This window comes from Nymphalis io, chromosome 16 (assembly GCF_905147045.1).
Source record: "Nymphalis io chromosome 16, ilAglIoxx1.1, whole genome shotgun sequence".
In the NCBI taxonomy this organism is placed as follows: domain Eukaryota; kingdom Metazoa; phylum Arthropoda; class Insecta; order Lepidoptera; family Nymphalidae; genus Nymphalis; species Nymphalis io.
This window is the reverse complement of record NC_065903.1, coordinates 1429821-1453322: the sequence shown is the minus strand read 5'-3', so window position 1 is coordinate 1453322 and position 23502 is coordinate 1429821. Positions and strand designations below refer to the sequence as shown.

The following is a 23502-nucleotide window of genomic DNA, read 5'->3' as shown; positions in this document are numbered from 1 at the left end:
CCTATATTACACAAAGTTTTGCATTATTTAACTTTTAATAAATACTATTAAACATTATCTAGTCATATTATTAAACGCATTGCTATCAACTATTAATACTCCTGGTAATAATGAAGAATTTATAAGCGTTTTTAGTTTGCTTAGTGAGACTTAAAAATTAAACGTTAAAATTTTCCATTACTCTTTTCAATTTTTGCATTCTACTCAACTTATCACTAAAAACTTTTATAATCTATATTTTTACATAAAAAAAACAACAATCTAATCTGATAGTACGATCTATACAATGTGCATATAATATCTTTTTTTTTACCTAAACATATTGAAATCATTAAAAATAATTTCGTTAGTTACGATGCGAGATATAATCACTGGGACGAATGTGAACGTCCTTTGTTTAAATCGTGGTAGACGACAGTAAATGGTACTTCTGACTGTTTACTTCGGAAATTTAAGAAACATTCGAAATTTAACTGATAATATAAGTCTTCGAGATTCTCCTCTTATCTATTTTCATACCAGATAAGAACTTCCATTTTTAATTTCCCCATTAATGTGTAATGACTAACTGATTTGATCAATTAGGAATATTGGTCATTAAGTGTAATTAGTATCGCTTTACTAATTATAATACTTTTTTTCTACGATTTGAAACAAACTTGGTAATGTAAGTATGTTAACAAAGGTCACCTACCTCTCTCAGTAGACCGAACAGCATATCCGTAGACAGAGAACGTTCGTGGGCTTCGTCCATGATAACAGCGCAGTACTGGTCCAGGTCTGGCTCACGGAGACCCTCCCTCAGTAAGATACCGTCCGTCATATACTTGATCACGGTGTTGGGGGACGTGCAGTCTTCGAAACGTATGGCATACCCGACTTCCTCTCCTGAAATATTAAGTTGATTGAGTTATAAGTTTAAGAAGTATTGAAAATTAGTGCATCTGTAACATTGTTGGTAAACTACTCAGCTGATGGGATGTTTAATTAAACTTCATATATTAGAAATGGCCGACATTTGAGGAAACTTATTACGATTTTTAATAATGCATATCCAACTTGTTTGCCTTAATTATAAAGTAGTGTTTGTTTGCGTCTTCAACTACGTATGAGAAAGGGGGGGAGGGGGGTAGGCGACGCGGCGCGGCTGGGTGCAGCCGATGTAACACGAGTGTATACAGTGAGAGGGCACCGACCGAGCCGGACGCCCATCTCGTCGGAGACGCGCTTGGCGACGGACATGGCGGCGACGCGGCGCGGCTGGGTGCAGCCGATGTAACACGAGTGTATACAGTGAGAGGGCACCGACCGAGCCGGACGCCCATCTCGTCGGAGACGCGCTTGGCGACGGACATGGCGGCGACGCGGCGCGGCTGGGTGCAGCCGATGTAACACGAGTGTATACAGTGAGAGGGCACCGACCGAGCCGGACGCCCATCTCGTCGGAGACGCGCTTGGCGACGGACATGGCGGCGACGCGGCGCGGCTGGGTGCAGCCGATGTAACACGAGTGTATACAGTGAGAGGGCACCGACCGAGCCGGACGCCCATCTCGTCGGAGACGCGCTTGGCGACGGACATGGCGGCGACGCGGCGCGGCTGGGTGCAGCCGATGTAACACGAGTGTATACAGTGAGAGGGCACCGACCGAGCCGGACGCCCATCTCGTCGGAGACGCGCTTGGCGACGGACATGGCGGCGACGCGGCGCGGCTGGGTGCAGCCGATGTAACACGAGTGTATACAGTGAGAGGGCACCGACCGAGCCGGACGCCCATCTCGTCGGAGACGCGCTTGGCGACGGACATGGCGGCGACGCGGCGCGGCTGGGTGCAGCCGATGTAACACGAGTGTATACAGTGAGAGGGCACCGACCGAGCCGGACGCCCATCTCGTCGGAGACGCGCTTGGCGACGGACATGGCGGCGACGCGGCGCGGCTGGGTGCAGCCGATTGCTCCGCGGGCGCTGTACCCCTCCTCGTGCAAGTACTGCGTCAGCTGCGTTGTCTTGCCGCTGCCGGTCTCACCTGCACGAATCAAACATATACCTTTAGTAAATAAGTTATAGCTCAGCTTCAGTTGGGAGTAGGGGTTCCTCAAGGATGTATTCTTGTTCAATTCATAATAGAGACTTGCCTTATCTTTTATGTAACAAATGTATTGTATTGTTTGTAATGTAAACAAATAACAATCCTTTATTTTATTTTTTTAAATGACATAATTATTGATACATATGTTGACGTCAACAATGCTCTATCAGAAATAGTAAAGTAAAAAAGTTTCATTTAGCGAAGGTCTCAATAATTAATAAAGAACAGATAATACATATAAGCAACTCACCAACAATAATGATAACGCTGTTTTCACGTATAACCTGCATCAATTCCTCCCTGACAGCAAACACTGGTAGAAAACGTCGTTGTTCGGATATTGTCTTCTTTTTCACAAAATCTGACTTCGATTCTGGTTCTTGGGCCTCTAAAATAAAGTAAATGATGTATGCTAGTCTTATTGTTTTCCAAGGTCATTAATTAAAAAAACTGTAATTCATAATTTCTTTTCAAATTATTTGACTTTTTTTTTTACTGTTTTATTTATAACAATGGCAAGGATCGAAGCGATTATGTGCTTGCAGTAAATATAAAACTGGTACTAAGAAATATAATTAAATATTTACTTTGTAAACGCATCGTCAACAAAGATATTATATCCACTGTGCTACTTAAACTTGTTCACTTACTATTCAAAGTAATCAAATCCTAACACAACAATTGAATGAAGATATTGCTGTTTGACGGTAGTGTAACTGGTGAATGGGTGGTAGCACTTGACTTATAATCAAAGCCTGTACTACAAAATCAAAACTACCCACCCAGACAAGCCGGCATAGAGCCTTATTCTTAAATTTCAACTGTGATTAATATCAAATTTTAAGAAGCAAAACTATAAATAACAGAATAATAGTTAATATTATTTTGATAGTGGTAATAGATAAATGAAAAAAGGACAGATTTTTATACTAATGTCATATATAAAATCAAAGATGTAATCATTATTGTTTATGGTATGTGTTACTTACCCTTGTCTAAATGTTCAGCGTATTTGTAAGCCTGTTTAGTTGGACCATCATCAATCTCCTCCTCTTGTTTCTGGATACCCATTATGTTACCTTAAAAAAGATAAATAAGAAATAAATATGTATATAAAAATCAATATATGATTTCAAATGAAGAATTTAAAAAATATATTCCATTTGCTAATATATTATTTAAAAAAAAATATATTGTAAAAATAAATTAGCAAAAGTTATAAAATTAGAATTTATGAAATATTAATAAAGATGTATTTGCATAAACTATATAAAAAAAAAAGTAAGCAGTTTTACTTATTTTGTGCTAAAACGAAAAATATAGATTTTAGTGTGATGATTATGTCCTCCTGATCAATTTCAGCCAAGGCGGCCATTTTCAAGAGACTAGCCAACTGCGTAGAAAAAGTGTGTGCACAACACAGATACACTCATAATCCGATGGGCGGGCAAATCAGATACAACAGGAAACCCAATAACAATTAATTGGCCCTCAACCTGGGGTTTGAACCCAGGACCACGGGACCTGCGGCCTTATATCTAGCCACTAGACAAATGAGGCAGTCGAGATTTTAGTGTAGTAAAAATATCACACCACACTACACAAAGATCAAATAGTTTCAATTAGAAATAAAAGCATACTGAAAATAATTAAAATGTCATTTTTATTTGTGTTAATTTATATTATTTTTAGAATATATTCATACCTATTTTAGTTCCTTCCAATTTCCAATGTTTCTTCTGAGCCTTCCTTCTTTCTTTCTGTTCTCTAAAAGCCTTGACCAATGCTGAACCTTTGCGAGCGTTCATTGCCATATCGGATGTTGGGTCTTTGACCTTAAAATATAAATACAAATTTCTCAAATGACTATGTAAGTAATATAATAATATTTATTTTCATACAAGGTAGAAAATACCATCATTGCAAGGAATTAGTTAATATTTAAAGTCCTAAGTGGAGGACTTTAAATCATAAAGTGTTTGTTAGGCATAGGAACGACAAAAGCTTTGATAGTCTTTTTATACAATAAAAAATAAAATAATTTCAATATGACACTTGATATGTTTCCAAATATAATAAAATATATAAAAATTATATAAATAGTTTGATAACTTACCGGTATGACAGGCTCTGGTTGTTTAGTGAAAACTATTCTACCGTCCAAAAATGGAGGCACAATGTTATGCACAAGGAGATGCACTCGATCCACACTTTCCTGTAAGAATAAATTAAGATAAATTCATCCATACAATCCATTTACATATAAGTTATTTTAAAAGTACGGATAAATATGAATAAAAACTATGGTGATTAATTCATTGCAATTTTAAAATATTTCTCATCATCATCATCATCATCATATCAGCTGAAAGACGTCCACTGCTGGACAAAGGCCTCCCCCAAGGAATACCACGTTGGCCGATTTGATTTGATTTCAATATTTCTCACCTCATCTAAATCATTATTAATGTTAATAGCGTGTACAACACCACTAGTTAGCATTCTGTTTCGCTCCCACAGCTCGTTGTCCTTGTCTATTTGTTGCCTCGCTGCAGAGACTTTGCGATTCCTTCTCTTTTCAATTTGTTCTTCTTTACGAGCTACATATTCAGCGCTTGTGCCAGCAAACGGATCCGATTCGTCTGTTTCACCTAAATAAAAAACGAAATATATAGAAATTTATATACTAAAGCTAAATCTAGCTAAAAAAATAAAATTAAAACCTTTTTCATGAAAACGCTACATTAAGCATTTTTATATTATTATAAGATATATATTAAAAGTTTTTTGTTATTAATCAAACAAATAGAACACATAGTAAATAATATCAAGTAGTTAATAATAAATGATTTAACAAATTCTTATTTCAATAGATTATAGTAATAACAAAAGACTCTTGAATGAAATTGGAAGGTAAGATTATATGATTTCGATTGTGATAACTGATGATGACTGCCGGTAGCCATTTCAGTATTTTTACTTATATAAATATAACCCATTATAAAACAAAACTGCTATATTTGATGAAAGACTAAAACAGATTAACTGTTAGTTGCCCATGACCGGCTGGTTGGTGTGGTTGGTAGATACTTGTCATTTGTGTGCTTGAACATGTCTGTTTGTCCTGAGTCTGAGTGCAATTATCTATATAAGTATGTATTTACAAAAGAAAAGTACTATATGTAGTATATAAGTTGTCTGTTTTCCATAGTACTAGCTCTGCTTAGTTAGGGATCAGATGACCATGTGTGAATAATGTTGCAGTATTATAATAATTTACTTTAACAACTTTAGCTGATGATTACATATACAAATTGATTCGTAAGTAAATTAATTAGTAATTATTATATTCCCTTACCTTCACCCATATTGTACCAAGCTCTGTCTAGCTTTTTCTCAGCTTCTTGCCATTCCGGATCGTCTACGTCTAAGCCACGTCGAGAACTTACCCACCTGGTAACACACACAATCAAATACAAATGATAATTTGTATTTCTTATTTATATATTCAGTTATTTAAATTATTTCAAACAATTTTCATCTTATTGTGTTTAAACTTTGTATAGTTATTACAGCCACTTGCATATAGGTTTCTGGCAAAGTACTATTTACACACAACATGTAGGATCATAGACATAGAGTACTTTACAAAAAATATAAACAATGGTTTCTCACTAGTAATATATAAAAACAATTATTTTACTGCAGAGCTATTGCTGCTGTAATAATAAAAGAATTTATAGGAAAAGTATCATCCAATATCTAATAATTTTTTGTACAACTAAGCCATTTTTTTATATTTTTATTTGTAGAAACTAATATATATAATAACCAATAAAATAATTAAGGTGTCATTAAATTATTTAACATAATTATTTATATCTTTTTAAATTCAAAATAAAATCTAATTAGATTATTTGTTTAAATTATAATCATATTTGTATACTCACTTATGTGGTGTAGCCCTAACAGTGTCATCATATGGCCTTCCCTTGTAATCTCTCATTGGTCGACGATCACTACGTGTAGATTTGTCTGGTCCGTCTCTTGGCAGAGGAGTGGGGAAGTCCCAGCTTGATTTTCGAACACCTTTGGTATCGTCGTCATCATCATCCCATGCTGTTTTGTCAGTTGGTTTGAGGACTTTAATGCTGAAAATATACAAGAAATTTTATTTCATTCAATTTCGATATTGAAATAACTTCAAGTGTGGTAATTAAAGATTGCGTCTTATATACCTTGGGGTCCGTGGTTCATCTTTAAATCTCGGTTCATAATAACTCCTTCTCGAGCTATCTCTGTCTGTATCTCGATCCTTTCTATCCTTGTCTCTCCGATCAGAATCCCTGTGTCTATCTTTATCTAATCTATCTCGATCATTTCTTCCACCATACCTATCCCTGTCTTTTCTATCTCTATCACGTCTATCATATCGGTGACGATAGAATAGGTCATCGTCTTCATCTTTAGAACGAGTTTTCTTTTCTTCTTGTGTAGAGTAATGTACACCTTTCTCCCTTATTTCTTTTTCTTTTCTGAAAAATACAAATATTTTATTTATTAACTTTAAATAAATTTAAGAGATGAAGGATTCTTCATCCTTTAATAAGAATATTCTTTGATTATTTATACTAATTAAAGTGATATTAATATTTAATTAGCTTCCGCCCGTGGCGTATATGAGAGGGATGGGCATATGTTAGATACAAGAAAAATATGAACAAAGATATGAATAAGTTCAAAATTAGGTTGAGGAGTTAAGATGCAAAAGTATCACTAACAAACAAATCCACTTTTGTATTTATAATATTAGGATTATTTAATTACTTATTGACTTTACTTCTTCAGCATCTTTATCAAAAATTATGTAGTATAATTATAAGGAGCTTGTTCTTAACCAAATATTAACAATTAATGTCTCTTGGTGGCTATTTTCATTTTACTAGTGAATATTTATTCACTAGTATAATAAACACTTATGTTAGAATACAACATATATATACAACATTGATTTTCGATAGTAGAATAATTACAATATATAATAAAATATTTAGTGCTTAGTGTCTAAGATCCCGACTTAAACAAAAAATACTTATTATTTCTTACTTTTGCAATCGTTCAAGCATTCGTTCTCTAGCCTCTTCAGACAGTCCACCAGTATATGTTGGGGTTTCTTCATTGTGTCGCCTGTATTTCCTATCTTTTACACCTGAAGCATCTTCTTTGTTATCCGTTTCCTCTCCTTCCATTTCCTCATTTTGAAACGAAATAAGACGATTTTGCTTCCTTTTAGCTGCAGCTAATTTATCTAAGCCTAATAGAGATGGCTTAGCAAATTGAAAATCAGGCGGTTTATCCTTCTTCTTAATGATTAAACCACAAGGAGCATCCGATGAAGTCCCCTCTAAGCGGTGTAAGTTTTCTTCGTCGTCTGACATTGCATGAAATTTCTATAAACACTTGATGAAGTTATAACTAAAGCAGATTATTTTTAATTCAATTATATGAGCAATTTATAAATAAATTTCGGCTAAACACAACACCACAAGTTGCAAAACAATACTTGTGATATGACACTTGGCCGCTTTATTTTAGTTGACATTTGACATTGACAGTAACTTTGGCTTTACGCTTCATTTGGAGCTTAAATAAAGTTAGCGACACACAAAAATTATGCGTTCGCTATCTTATTAGATTTTTTTTTTTTAATTTTAAGTAACATATCGTATTTTTATATATTCCTGTTAACAAAAACTTTAAAATTCCTGAAAGAAACTTCATCATCTATTTTGTTATGATCTTTATTCAAAAGACATATGGTAACCAAAATTAAAATTAGCACTTGTGGCATAGAGATGGCGAAATTATTCTCATGGCTTCCAAAACTAGTCAACAGCCTGAGCATGGCACTTGCTAACCTTTTGATCTCCGGATAAATACTGAAGTGTGGGCTCGTATCAAGGCCTTATATATTTGCATGAAATTATGATTATTTTCAAGTTTAAAAAAATAAAAAATCTTTATTTCATAATCATATTGTTTTCAATTCTTCTCTTCTCAGTTTCTCGTGTTTTGTAGATTTTTGAATACAACTTTATAAATAATATGTTACTATAAAATTTTATATACATATTATAAGGCGCAAATTAGAGAATTAAAAAGAAAATCAAGGCATAATATTTCATATCTAATAGTAGTTTGATTTAAAACTTGAGCTACAATAGATTTTCCTCAAACAAAGTATTTTATTTATTGCTAAATAGGATATATATATTATTGTAATGCAGCATTGTTTAAAATAATTTACAAAATTTGAGTATTACTCTAATTATCTCTAAAGCTTTTGGGATTAAAATAAAAAAATTCGTGTTAAGTCCTATATTCCTATTCATAAATTGTTAAGTCCTAAGTTCATTTCAATGAAAAATATTAAGTTCAAATAATCTAGAAGGTACTGTAGTAGCTTATTGAAACATAGAAAAAAGTTCAAATTCTGGTTCCGTAGAATAATTTTAGTACATGAAATAAATTGTAGGTTGTTAATAAAACATTTTTCGTAACTTAGACAAATTTTCAACGGATTTCTAGTATTGGCTGTTTAAATTCGACCATATTTTTTATATAATTTCATGTAGCTTGAGGTGGCCGCGATTTGCCTTCATCTAATTAAGAAATTTTTGTTATCTTCTCATTTTCTATCACAATAATATGGAACCCTTCCACGCAAGCTCGACTCGAGTTTAAACAGTACCTATCTTTTATTTGACCCAAGCTTCTCTCACCATCCCTATTTGGATTTCAGTCAAAAAAGGTTTTCCATTTATTTAAATATTTAATTCAAAATAAGCCCCAATGCCTTTTTTGTTCCTTCAGGGATCGAAAATAAAAATAAATCATCAATTTTTATCACGTTTCGGGTATCACCAAAAGTTCGTGCTTAACTATTTATTCTTAAAAGCTGTAAATGAAACATACAATATTTTTTTATTTTTTATTTATTAAATTATTGAATGTAAAATGTAGTGTTCGTTGCTATTTTATTGTAAGTAGAGTTCATTGAAGATTTATAGGATACGCCTGAGATTACCTGAGGAGCACTACCGAGCGCTGCTTCTAAGCATCAAATATTTCACGCTCCAGGAATATACGGTTCCGACGAGAGAAATTACGATCTTAAAATTTTAGTTAGGTATTTCTTAACTGAGATGCCCCAGTGGTTAGAACGCGTGAATCTTAACTGATGATCTTGGGTTCAAACCAGGGCAAGCACTACTGATTTTTATACGCATAATTTGTGTTTATAAATCATTTTATCCTTAACGGTGAAGAAAAATAACGCGAAGAAACCTGCATGTGTCTTCTCTGAAATTCTGCCACATTTGTATTCCACCAACCCGCATTAGAGCAGCGTGGTGGAATAATCTCCAAACCTTCTCCTCAAAAAAGGAGAAGAAGCCTTAGCTTAGCAGTGGGACATTTCCCAGGCTATTACTGTATTTCTAAACCGACTACAGCGACAGTAGTTTTTTTACTATGTCAATGTTTGTTACGATACGAGTATAAAGTCTAAGCTCTTCAACTTTTTAATTACGCGTTACAGAACAACGTAACATATTATATAACATATACAATGAGTTTATTTTTAATATATTCTTTTTAATCTGTATTGAAACCAGATATTTATAATTTTTTTTATTCACATTCGTATTACAATTTTTAAATTTCTTTAACTAGTAACAATGGCGCATAACATATTTATATATTTTTAAATTGTTATACCTATTTATTATAATCGTTATAATTATTTTCTATATTTGTCTTAAAAATTAAGATAAAACGTACTCGTAGGTTTATGAACAGAGATTTCTGACTAATAAGCATACCAATTCTATGCCAGTAGTAATGGAAGTAATCAAAATGATTACTTCCATTATGATGATTAATAAATACAAAACTTTACAGATATAAAATCATCTGAAAAAGACTATAATAAATTAACATTTAAAACTTTATAACATGGAATATTTGTTAAGAGAAATATTTTGTATCTAAAATAAAAAGAAAATTGCCTGTAATTCAAACTACTAGCATGTATTTAAAGCGAATATAAATAATATATATCCACAAAATTACACACATGAATAAAATCTTTTCATTTGACTCAACAAAAATAGAACAGTTTGTTACTGGCTCGCGCGCTTACAAGACGCGTGTTAGCGTTTGAAAAATATATCGTATGGTGGCGGGAAAGTTGACGCAGTTTATTTCGAGAATATTAAAAAAAAGGTTCTTTATGATGTTATGATCTTATGTTCATTTTTTTAAATAGTGTTATTCGTGTTTTTGTGTTTGTGGTGAATAAGTGATGCGAGACAAGGTCAATTTAGGGGCAATTTATAGCGGGTGACATTAAATTTAAAATAGATTCGATTGTGTTCAAAATTGTTAGTGATTTTATTTATTTTGTGCTGTTATAAATGATGATGGCTGACATCGAAACCAACGCAGAAAAGGACGTGCCAGGTCTGTATGAGAGAATATAATTATCTATAATTGAAGTCTTAATTAAATGTTACATTAAATATATATTTAAATTGAACGACTATGTTATTAAATTGTAGAATTAATTCAATTTGTAAGTAAATTGTATGTGACTAAAATGTATTACGTGGTACGTCTTAGTTATTGTATATAATCACATTTTAAATACATGGTTGATTATCATCAAATGGTGCTCCCTAAGTCTCCGGTTCAATATCCGGATGCGACAAGTATTTGTACGTCGGTGTCCATTGTAAATTTGTCTGTTTGTATATTAAGTGAACTAACAAGAAACCAACGCAAGTAAATTGTGATTCACTAATTGTTTATTTACTTATGTTATATATTATAATGACATAATATATAAATAAAAAAAAATCTTCAGAATGTATGCAAAGAAACTGTTATCGAGATATCGTAAATATGAGTTACAATCTATTGTTGTGTTAAAATAAATTTTAATACCATGTCATAATCTGTTTTAAATTTAATAACAAAGTTACATTATGCCATAATAATTGATACCAAATGCAATCAATCACAAAAAGATATATGACCTTTGCTTTGAATACTGGCTTATAAAAAAAAACAATGTCAAATAATGAAAAAAAAGGTGATGTCATGGGCATTTAAAAATAAACAATAATTGTTCTTAATTCATTCAGCAATGAGATTGCATAAAGAATGCACACAAACATCGGTCTGTCACAAAATAGCATTATATTGCTGTACAAATACATTTATAATACATTTTTTTGACCTTTGACTGGCGAACCTGCTACGTGTACGGATGGATCTAAAGTAATAAGCTTCAATTTGTGTCAATCGAATATTGTTTTATTAAAAGGGTCGAAGTGTATGTGTGCTCCATTAGAGAATAAGATCTGTGACCCGGAGTATTATACATAATATCATATTAAGTTTTTTTGTTAACAATAACTTTTGAACAATGATATTTTTTTATAAATTAACTGCTACCCGTATTTAGGAGTTCTACTATCTGTTATATATTATATTGAATAAACATATAAAAAAAACTTTGCTCTTTTTCGTACTTATATAGTTTTGTAATTTCTATGGGTTTTTTTTTATAATATCGGTAGGTGGACAAGCAAATGGGCCACCATGGGCCACCTGACGGTAAGTGTTCACCATCGCCCATAGATATTGGCGATGTTACAAATAATAATTATAAATTCATTTATTTTCTTAATTATATTGAAATATTCCTTACATCGCCAATTCGCCACCAACCTTGAAAACTAAGACGTTATGTCCCTCGTGCTTGTAATTACACTGGCTCACTCACCCTTCAAACAGGAACACAACAATACTTGTTTTGCGGTAGAATATCTGATGAGTGGTTAACTACCACCCAGACGAGCTTGCACAAAGCCACCAGTAAAAGATATTTACTATTTATTTTATTCAAATTCGTATAACAATTTTGAAACGATTTTTTACCAGCAATCAATAGCGTATATACGTATTTTATTTTTTAAAATATTTTAAGAGAGTACGATAAGCGTTTATATTAAAGGATAAGCATATGCATTTTGTTTTTTTTCCTCAATTACGCTGGAACCGTAGAATGGATTCCATCTTTGCTGATATTATAAAGAGGTAAAGTTTGTGAGTTTGTGAGGTTGTAGAGAGTAATCTCTGGATCTACTGAACCAATCTTTCATTGAATCTTTTGAAAATTATCTTACCAATAGAAAGCCACATTATTTGTGAGTGTCATAGGCTATATATTAAACCGAAAATTGAATAGACTTTTTTGTGGTAGTCCGATTTGCAAATTAAGTCGGAGAAAAAACGGTCGAACGAAAAGGTTTCTTACGAACGCTGCCTTAACAATGAGAGATATATGATTGAGTTCTAGAGAAAAGTTGTAATTTTATATTTAAGTCACAAAAAGTAGTTTTTATATTAAAAAAATAATCTAAATCGTTTGGTCGTGTTTATTGGTCATATAATCAACAATTATGATTTTTTTATAAAAATAAATAAACTTATCGTCGCAAGTATTTAAAACAAAAGACTTTTCCCTTTTACTGCATATAATTTGGACGAATGATTAAAGAGATAATACGACGTAGGTATGGAACCGCGACCGTGTCGTAATCTATTGAGTGATATTTCTATTAGACGGATTTTTTCATCTATTTAGAAATAATTTTAACAAGAAAATTTTATTTAGATAAAATTGGTTTTTTACAGTATGTTTTTTGGTTGCATAGTTTAAGAGATAATTTAAAATATGAAATACGCGAGACAATTTTATTAAGGTTCGGCCAATGCGACTTTCTGCAGTCAGGAAATAAATCATAGCACTCAGTACTAACCGAACCACAATCTTACTTTCATCACAAGTAAAAATGTTTACCGCCCAAAGAAGTGGGTGCGGGTCAGCTAATTCATAATAAACATAGTAGTCGATGATGACGTTGAATAGTACTGAGGGTAGATACACATTATTTACATTATTAATTTACGACAAGCGAGCTGGTAACACTGTAATTAAAATATATACCGGATAAAATTCAGTCCCATGCTAATTCACCAACTGTCTTGGAAGAGTTAGTGAACAAGCTTCTTCAGATTAGAGGACCCAACATTAGGACATTTCACACATTTGTTTTAGGATCTAGGAACAATATAAAAACAATAACAACTTCTGGAAATCTGTTATTCGTTGTGTAATAATTGATGATTGTAACTCCTTCGCTTATTATAACTTGTAATCACCGCAATTAGTGTTTATTTACAAGCAGGATAGTCAAGTGTTCTCGCATAGATTAAAATAATGGTCAGAATCTATGTAATACACTAGATAACAAGATAATAATTACAATCTATTATTCCTTATCCTTATAACAGGATGCTATTTACCTATGTGTCTATACAAATAAATTAAATTGAAGTCTGTCTGTGATTTCCAAACAATTGCCTAGTTTTAAGTTAATATTGTTATTTGCGTGTTAACAGCCTTTGTAAGATTTCACATCACAATTCGCATTCTGGCAACGTGGTGGAGTAAGCTCAAGACCTTCTTAAAATGAAAGGAGGCCTTACCCAGCAGTGGGACATTTCTAGTTATTACTATTACACCAGGCTTCTCTATTGCAGCGTACGAGTATACATGAGAAGTATAATTATCCTTTAACGTCAATTACAAGTTCTTTAGCTAAGTTAAATTATACCATCCCCTAAGTTATCTCGACTCATATTAACAATTATACAGATTAAATTCACGAGTTCTGATACAAACTTTAAACTTATATGGTCTGTCAATTTTAGCTCATATCTTATGTGGTCAGGCAACATATTGCATATTTTAAATAATCAAATGATTGTATCCTTTTGGGAAAATTCACAAACTTATACAGCAAATAAAAAAAAGTTTTGGAATAAAACTGATTACTAAGTTCAATGCCATGACACGTGTGCTTAAGACGCTTATACGAACGTTTAAAAGAAGCGAGACTCTATATATTATAAATAAATGTTAGCGATTACATACAGAAATATACCGTAATAAATTAACGTTTATGATAGTGATTATGGCTAGCGGTTATGTGGAATCCCCTAGAAAACGATTATTAAATTGTTTGTTGTCTTAACATTAATGAAATATGTTAAAATATGTAAATTAGTGTGTATATGTTGCACGACATGCGGTATCCGAATGTCGCTTGTATGTTAGAGTAGTTATGTGATTTATTTCTTATAATAAATAGTCTTTGTTAAATGTAAGATGGTAAATAGCTTGTAGAGGATCATCGTTAAGACGTTGCAAAATTGTATCGGGAATACATTTTATATATTATAAGTATTTTTCTTAATAGGGAAATGTTACTGACTGACTCATCACATCTTCCAAATTATAGGTCCGATTGACTTGATATTTATGACTTGAAAAAAAATTGATGCTAATAAAGAACGGATTTTAAGCTAATCCTATCCAAAATAAAATTTTCATCATTTCACACGTACGACGTCGGAGGGCAGCTGGTACTAAATAAATACAAATGTATTTAAAAGTTTTTTATAGATGGATAACGACATAAAAAATATAAAACTTTTCATACCGTATATCGAATAAAATAAAATGAAAAAATAAAGTTTCTATAATACGTAGTCTATTTCAATAGACTTAAGTGAAGACTTTGAAATTATGAACCAAGAAGACACGAATATTTCGTGGTTACCATATCGTTTAAAATTTTCCACTGCGGTATCCATTAGCGTAATTCCATGTATTAAAAGAAACTAGTTATAGGCTTGACTTTTATGAGCCAATGGAAGTTTTACTACGAGTCGATAAATTAAAAGTTATATGATTCCGGAAATCGGCAGTTATAAATCACGAATTGTCATCTTAAATTGACCTTGAATAACATTAAATTGTGCTTCAAATGTAATTACATCGGATAGAACAAGTCTGGCTTGCACAATCGTGTTGCTGCAAAAAGATTGAACGCCAATCGTCAGCATTGATAATCAGACAAATCGCAGAAACGCATGTAAAGCAATTCTTTAGAAATGTAACTAGAAATGTTCTTTGTTTATTATTATATCATACATAAGCTTATATACAATTGATATACGAATTCAAAGTTGCTTCCATATAGTTCCTATCTTTATAAAAATTGGATACGTATATAAACAAGTTGGCAGTAATTAAACGTTGAAGAATGGTATACATATATATATATGCGAAAACAAACTGCGCAAGAAAAAAAAAGCGCTTGCCGTAAATATTTTACGTTCTTGGTGATATAATAATTCTAAATATCACAAGATTTTTGGGCATTAAGGTATTTATATAACAATTAATTATTACTTAATGGTTGAAGACGGTATTGCGTAGAAATCTGAAATATGCCCTAGAATCTATAATTTTGGAGACGATTGTGCTTTTGTAGTATTGTATAATATACACAGTAACTAAAATCGAATTAAGCGAGTTTGCGCTAGCTACCATGTGTTTCGAACTCTCGCATAAGTAGCGTTAGAAGTGTTATACTATTTTATTTCTTATTCTTTTCTTACAGTGACCTACACGAATTGTTTTAGTTCATCAATTGCTGTTACTCGACTTTAAAATGTAACCACCCGAATTTAATCACATAGAAAGTATGTGTAGGATAGTTAAAGTGTCGCAAAAACAATTACACGATTAATATGAATCCTATAATAGCATTTTATGAGAAAAATATTTATGCCATAACTGTCGAGGAATGCTATTGAAGAGAAAAAGGAATTTCAGGGAAGAAACGAGGCTTTAGCTTTTATACAATATCGGAATGAAATTATCATTAAGATAAATGTTTTACCGGATGAAAGCGAAAATTAGGATGACTACGAAATGTCTGGAAATGTCTTGAAGAAATTCCAAATAAAAAATCACATTTAATATGTATAATATAACGTGCATACTTATAAGAATAAATAACGTTATTTCTTTATCTGCTGACCGTTCACTACTACAAACGCAAAACGTCTTCAAGTATTTTTAATGTAGTTTTCGCAAAATAAGCGAGTTGTCATAATCATTATTAAGCTTTCTTTTTGTATTATTTTTTTTGCAAATGATTTTTTAATTAATATCACAAAGCTTGTCAATAGTGACAGACATAGAAAAAAGGTATTGAATTGTTTTTTTTTGTATTTGCCTATTTAAATCTAAATACGTTGATATGTATTTATTTAAATCAGTTATAATATATAGTTGTGTGATAAATTTCTTGAAAGATCTGTCTTATCTACTTCATTTATCTTAAGAGTAATTTTAACAGCTCGTATAAGGGACATGACAGTTAAATTACCAAGGTTAGAAAGGCTTTTGTGATGCGAGGCATGTTTAATATCTCTTAGCTCAATGGTAAGGTGACCATTTAGGGATCGTAACCGCCTGTTTTCATAGACGAATGAACCTTAGTGAAGATTTTATATTGAGGTATTTTCGTTGGTGACTTTTATCCAGATATTGAATCATAACCATTGATCCTTTATTTGCTTGTAATTGATAAATATATAAAGATAAATATTAATTATTGTATTTTTTCTTGTGTTTTTTTTTTCATAAAAAGTTATGAGGAGTGGTCACCTCTGCCTATTTACTTTGGGAACTAAGATGTTATGTCTCTTCCTCAATCTTCAAACAGGAACACAACAATATTAAGTATTGCTGAATATTTAGAATATCTGATGAGTGAATGGTACCTATCCAGACGGGCTTGCACAAAGCCATACCACCGAGTAAATTATTTATGTTATGTCATTGTTAATATCATTATTATAAGCTTTACACGCCATAGTATACAGATTGTGATTTATACGAAATAAAATTGTTTACGTCGTAATATATGCTTACAATCATGAAATAAATCATTTTAACTTTGAAAATTTGTCTTAGAACGTTAATTAACCGTAACAGCCTGTGAATGTCCCACTGCTGGGCTAAAGGCCTCCTCTCCTCTTTTTGATGAGAAGGTTTGGAGCTTATTCCACCACGCTGCTCCAATGCGGGTTGGTAGAATTCACATGTGGCAGAATTTCAGTGATATTAGACACATGCAGGTTTCCTCACGATGTTTTCCTTCACCGTAAAGCACGAGATGAATTATAATCACAAAGTAAGCACATGAAAATTCAGTGGTGCTTGCCCGGGTTTGAACCCACGATCATCGGTTAAGATTCACGCGTTCTTACCACTGGGCCATCTCGGTTTTTTTTAATTAGGTTTTGCGATTTCGTTATCTATCAATATATTTTTATAATGAAGTACTAATAAGTACACTAAAATACTTTATTGCATTGGTGATATCGTTATTTGTAGTTGCGTGAAAAGACACTATTACCATTTGAAATAAGCGATTTAAAATGTAATAAATTTCGCTCCCCTTAGAAATTTCCGCTTGTTAAAAATAGAACATAGCATTTTGCTCTGAGCACAGCAGGATACACTTATACGACATTGGACATAATATTATATAGTTGAAGTTAAATGTGAAATACGGGATTTCTTTCGCGATATAAACTTGTCAAATTAAATATCTCTTATTTAATGTTTCAAAGTTTTATTTTAATAGAAATTCGATATTAAATAGGTATTTTTTTTATTTACTATAGTTTTTATTGAAACATTTAGATAATATAGTTTTATAACAAAATTATTGATAATTAAATCTTAAAAAATAGATTTAATTACGAGTTTTTCTACCCACACAGTTACAAAAACATGTACACACACGTACAAACGCTCATAAACATGCACAAACTATTAAATTCCCTAAAAAGTTGCAGCTCTCTAAGATCATGTATTCAAAACCCGGGTAGGGTTAAAGTTATCTAGAATTTTTCAGTTGAAGTCAGGCGTTTGAAAGATGGCGGTTTCTCTACTCTCAGGCCTCGAAAAGTCGTGCTCCATTCGATCATGTCGGATAGCCGTTCCTTCGGATTACGTGAACAAAAGAAAAGAGAGAGCTCCTCTTCCCGGCCACACATAAAAAGTTGCTCGTAACACTACTTCGTGGGAGGGCTTTGTGGGAGGCCGTCTGGATAAACGAGTTAAGGCAAACTTATGTTTATTGTTGCGTCGTATTTAAAGGTGAAATGTGATTTGAGATCTGTTATCACAATAATATTCCTTTTCATTGTTGATAAGGATTTGTGCAAGAAACTCTGGGTAGGTACCACTCATTCTTCGCTTATTCTATCCTAAAAAGGACTACCAAGTAGGTCCTGTATTCCAATGAGTTTGCCAGTGTAAATACAGGCACAAGGGACATAACGTCATATTTCCCAAGGTTGGTGGTACATTGACGATGTAAGGGATGTTTAATATTTCTTACAGTAACAATCTCGATGGGCGTTGGTGATCACTTATCATCAGGTTGTTCATTTGGCACTGCCAATCTATTTGTTAGTTAATTAAAACATTAAAAAATGTATTATTACTGGTTTAATAAAGAGATATCTATCCTTTGTATATATTTGAAACTAGTAGCTGAATATAATACTTTTCCAACAAACATCTTCCTACCATAATGTTGTATATACAAAATATATAATAGTAGGTAAAATATATATGAGTGTTCGTAGTTTAATGTTTCCCGGAACTATTAATATTTTATAGCCTACGTATGTCCGTTATTAATTATGTTTTATTTTAAACTAAAACTTATTTGCACTACCATCGTCATATTGTAGAAATAGCCATATTTAGGGTCAGGAATTATTATGACTGTAGTGAAATGACTAAGCTGCTTAAAAAATACAAAACATGCGTTAAAAATTCCGTTACAAATAATTATAAGTCAATTTATATTTTTCTTTTCTATGCCTTGATTTGTCTATGTCTGCAAAAAAATTACGTTGCGGTTAGACAGCGCTTTGAAAACACTGAGGATAATATTTTTCTGGTTTTCCTCAGCAATTATCTGTAATAAATAGTAGTTAGTAATAAGGAGAGGAGCTCCTTGTGAGGAGATGATTTGGCACTAGCGGTTGATACATATAATATGGAAGATTTTAATCTGATACATGCAGGATTCCTCACCATATTTCCCTTCACTGTCGACCCGAGATGGATTATAAAGTCAAATCAATTAATTTAAACATGAAAATGCAGTGGTACTTACTCGGGCTTGAACCTGCGATCATCCTTTAAGCTGAACGCAGTAATTCCTATCACAAGTTTATCTTAATGTCTGGCCGCTAAGAGAACGCATTCCTCGGGACTATCATGGAATGCACGATATAATGTCCTCTCGATTTCGGCCACGGCGGCAAAATCCCAAGAGAGATTAGCCAACTACGCAGGAGATATTATAGTGCACAAGTGTGTGCGCAAACACAGGTGCACTCTCTATTCCCTAACTCTCATAATCCGATGGGACGGCAATCCGACACGACCGGAAAGAGTTCAGGCGCGGAACCAACGGCTTTACGTGCTTTCCGAGGCGCGGGAGTGTACACACTTCCAACTTCCAGACTCCGGGCTGCTACTGAGAATTTTCTGACAGAAAAACAAAATAACTTTTTATTGGCCCGACCTGGGAATTGAACCCAGGACCACCGGGTCTGCGGCCTTATATCAAGCCATTAGACCAACGAGGCAGTCAATGCACGATATAACATACAAATGAAGAAGAATAAGATTGATGAAGAATTCACGATACAAATATTTATTTCGTTTGTCTCCCCAACTAACGAATGATATTATTAAAACGGCATAATTATGTCAAATTACAATAAATGTTGCAATTTTGCGTTTAACTTAGTTTCAAATATATAATACGCTGTCACAAGGTTATGTCGATTGTTTATATTTTTAGTGTACCAGTCATGACCAATTGACAGATGTCAGGAACGAAATTATCTCAGCGATCGGACTTTAGTTATCGCACGTGACATTGGCGAAGTAATCTGTAGGCCTATTCTGTAAACGGTAATAATTATAACATTTAATATATTTTTTTAAGTAGGAAAATTTATATTATTCAGGACATACCTAATATTGTTATCGATATAGTGGGACTATAATTCCAACTTTATTAAAAATATCTCGAAAGCAATCGAGCTCTGACATTGTAGCTCGAAACACTTTTTCACAGAATTAATACAGTTTCTTTGTCTAAAGCATTACCCCAAAGTAATATATACGTTTACCACGTTTGATACGCTAGATTGTTTGACGAGTATAGTGACTGCTCCCTCTTATGGTCGTAGCGCAAAGTTATATAGCCAATAACTTTCCTCAATAAACGAGCTATCGTAAGCAAAAATAAGTGTAATAGTATAAGGAATACTGTGACATTCATAGTTTAAGAAGCCACAGATGATATTCTATTCATAATACTAATATTATGTTACTAAATTCTGTATATTTTACTTAATCATGTTTATTCGGAGTGTAGCAGAAACAAAATGTCTGAAAAAAGTCTGTATAAGCGTTACTAATTTTTCTGTTAGGTCTGTAACTAAAGTATTTCTTTTAATGGCTTTAGTTATACCAAAGGGCAGAGCAGTGCTGTTGTATAAGGATTCACTTCATTACTCAAACGTGAAATATAGACAGCCGAATTATGTTGACAACCGATATACTATTTTGATTCGTGTATCCTTTACTGGTGGTAGGGCTTTGTGTAAGCTCGTCTGGGTGGGTACCACCCACTCATCAGATATTCTACCGCAAAACAAAGGTATTGGTATTGTTTTGTATTCCGGTTTGAAGGTTGAGTCAGTCAGTGTAACTACAGGCACAAGGGACATAACATCTTAGTTCCCAAGGTTGGTGACGCATTGGCGATGTAAGGAATATTTATAACATCGCCAATATCTATGTGCGGTGGTGAACACTTACCATCAGGTGACCTATTTACCCATCCTTTTATATTAAAAAATATCTTCATACAAATTAACAATAATGGTTTAAAAACAAGAAATAAAGAAAAACTTGCTTAGAATTTTTTAACGATTTTGTGTTGGAAATTTCTAAATTAGTTAATACGTTTTTAATGTTAATTCATAATATTGCCGTATGATTATAAAACATAATATGGAAAACGTGTAGCATTTGTAACAGGCATAGATGACTTATATAGATATGCATTGTACATCACAGAACGTATATTCATTCATCGAGTGGAAGCGAGACTTGCATCGCAAGCTGTCATATACGTGTGTCCAGATGAAAAAAGCCGTCGTGTGTAGCAGATATTTTGAAAATGCTTTGAAGTATGATTGTAAATATATTGGACATTAAGGATTTATTTTGTGTTGTCTGTGACGCTTACTTTGATACAACGCTGTGTTTGCTTTGGATCGAATTTATACGTCCGTAAACTTGACATTGGAAGGCGAATCGTTTTAGTTAATTATTAGATTTACGACCATTGAGCGTAAACTGTATTTTATTATAGAAACGCCGGCTTTGATGTACTTATACGTGTGAATGGATATACGAGATCACTTTAGCAATGTATTTGTAAGCTTCAGATCATAGAAGCATATTATATATTTAAGTTTATCGTGAAATATTTATTTGATATATTTATAGTTTTAGTGTTGGGAACAAGATATTTATTAAAATATAAAATTTATTTAATTAGTGTAAAACAGGATTTTTGAATTAGTTTTCCGTATCAAGAAAAGGCTTTTTAGTTTATTGCGACATACTCAATAATGAAGGGTTTTCATATAAACTTTCATAGGTTTTATATGGTACTAGCCCTAGTAATTTAGGCATTGCGTTGATAGAACGTTACGGTAGCATGTGAAAACGTCCCGGAAAGGACAGAAAGGGTACCCTGGTTTTTTAGTGGGTATTCCGATGGTCGGGGCGCACTCGGCGCCTTGGACACCGGCGAGTCCCACATACCCCCCACCGTTCCCGTGGGGGAAACGCGTAATGCGTTTTTCCAGCGTTAAAAAAAGTCATTGCGTTGTTATAACAGTCAGTCAGTTATTCTTTTATTTATATATAGATAATCTCTATGCTTGATATTGTTATCTTTTTCAAAGACTATGTTCTATGAGTATCCATACATAAAAATAGATATAAATAATATCAATTAATAATTTGACAATTTCAAGATAATAATTGTAATAAATTAGTCTTATAGGATTAATAACGTCAACATACACAATGAGCGGGCAATACATCAAACAGACGCGAGGGCAGCGTGCCAACCAATAACTGTTGTTTTAGTTAAATCTGTCAACCATCCGCTTCAGATATGTTACGATATATCACAAAATTCCTCTACGAATAGTCATTGTTTCATATATAGACTCTGGGATTCCTTTATCCATTGTTGGATGTTACGGTAACAGTAACGAAATCTATAAATATTATCGTTGAGACATCTGTAGTGTTCTTGTAATGTCTGAATTATAACTATACAAGATATAGTTTGATCTGAGAGGCGGTCTAGTCGAGTAATGAATGAGTTCTATATTATGGAGAATGATTCATACTTACAGTATGTTGAGTATCAGAGCTATGATGGCACACTGGTTAGAATGTGAATCTTAACCGATGATGAGTTCAAACCCGGAACGCCACCAATTTTTCTTTCTTGTGCTGTTTTAAAGGCAAACATCGTGAGAAAAGCAACATATTTCTGATTGAAAAGTGTTTCTACCAGCCTGCATTATAAAATAATGGATAAATAAGTTTAAAATATATGTAGGAGAACTAAGCAATGGTACATGTACAGGCTGTTACATCTAGTATCCATAAAGTATATAACACTTTTTTATGTTATAAGTTGGCGGACTGGGAATTTGGCCAACCGACGTTGTATTGCTGTTTGACGGTAGAATATCTGATGAGAGGGTGGTACCCAGTGCTTTATAAAGCTCTAAAGCCAAGTAATACTACAAATTAAACTAATAATGAAACCACGCCTACCACTTACAATTCATAATTGATACTGACATTCTTGGAATCACTCTTATTAGCAGGAAAATATCGTGAGAAAATTACACGTGTCGTATTTTTTCCGATACGAGTCGATACATAATAACAAAGAAATAATAACTTTAATTTCGCAGAGTGCTGAGGAAGGTGGGTTTTCGAAAGATCATTAGTGAAGTATTTTCAAATAATAATTGCCTTATATTTTGTGTTCCCATCCATCTTACCGTAAAGCATGCGCTGTGTGGGAACAACAAAATGCTAAGAGAGCAAAATTATATTAATTAAATACATATTTTTAATAATAATTATTATAATATTATAAATGCAAAAGACAGTTTGTTTGCTTGTTATACATTTATATCGTGACTACTCAAACTATTATAATGAAATTTTAAACACTAGCAACAGAAAAGGACACAGGTAAGGCGCGGGCGA

At 32.8% G+C, this 23502-nt stretch overlaps 3 protein-coding genes across 12 annotated transcripts in view; 2 read left to right on the top strand and 1 right to left on the bottom strand.

The window, feature by feature from the left end:
- Nucleotides 1-7670, bottom strand: part of LOC126774448 (pre-mRNA-splicing factor ATP-dependent RNA helicase PRP16) — a 101312-nt gene extending 93642 nt beyond the window's left edge. The window contains exons 1-11 of one of the 7 annotated variants that reach the window (XM_050495988.1): nucleotides 7197-7670; nucleotides 6329-6625; nucleotides 6041-6241; nucleotides 5449-5543; nucleotides 4539-4741; nucleotides 4207-4305; nucleotides 3796-3925; nucleotides 3080-3169; nucleotides 2341-2478; nucleotides 1197-2027; nucleotides 695-888 (exon numbers count right to left, since the gene is read on the bottom strand). In XM_050495988.1, coding sequence (XP_050351945.1) covers nucleotides 695-888; nucleotides 1197-2027; nucleotides 2341-2478; nucleotides 3080-3169; nucleotides 3796-3925; nucleotides 4207-4305; nucleotides 4539-4741; nucleotides 5449-5543; nucleotides 6041-6241; nucleotides 6329-6625; nucleotides 7197-7528 — 2610 coding nt within the window. In that variant the 5' untranslated portion in view covers nucleotides 7529-7670. Of the gene's footprint in view, nucleotides 1-694; nucleotides 889-1196; nucleotides 2028-2340; nucleotides 2479-3079; nucleotides 3170-3795; nucleotides 3926-4206; nucleotides 4306-4538; nucleotides 4742-5448; nucleotides 5544-6040; nucleotides 6242-6328; nucleotides 6626-7196 lie in introns of those variants that run through there. The other 6 variants (XM_050495989.1, XM_050495990.1, XM_050495992.1 and 3 more) reach the window with 6 other exon arrangements.
- The window catches only part of LOC126774458 (TBC1 domain family member 12-like), a 284024-nt gene that overhangs the window by 242121 nt on the left and 18401 nt on the right, over nucleotides 1-23502 (top strand). The gene's annotated exons all lie outside the window — the stretch shown is intronic.
- The window catches only part of LOC126774451 (adenylate cyclase type 2-like), a 206833-nt gene continuing 193672 nt past the window's right edge, over nucleotides 10342-23502 (top strand). For both annotated transcript variants that reach the window (XM_050495998.1, XM_050495996.1), the window contains exon 1: nucleotides 10342-10613. In XM_050495998.1, coding sequence (XP_050351955.1) covers nucleotides 10568-10613 — 46 coding nt within the window. In that variant the 5' untranslated portion in view covers nucleotides 10342-10567. The remainder of the gene's footprint in view (nucleotides 10614-23502) is intronic.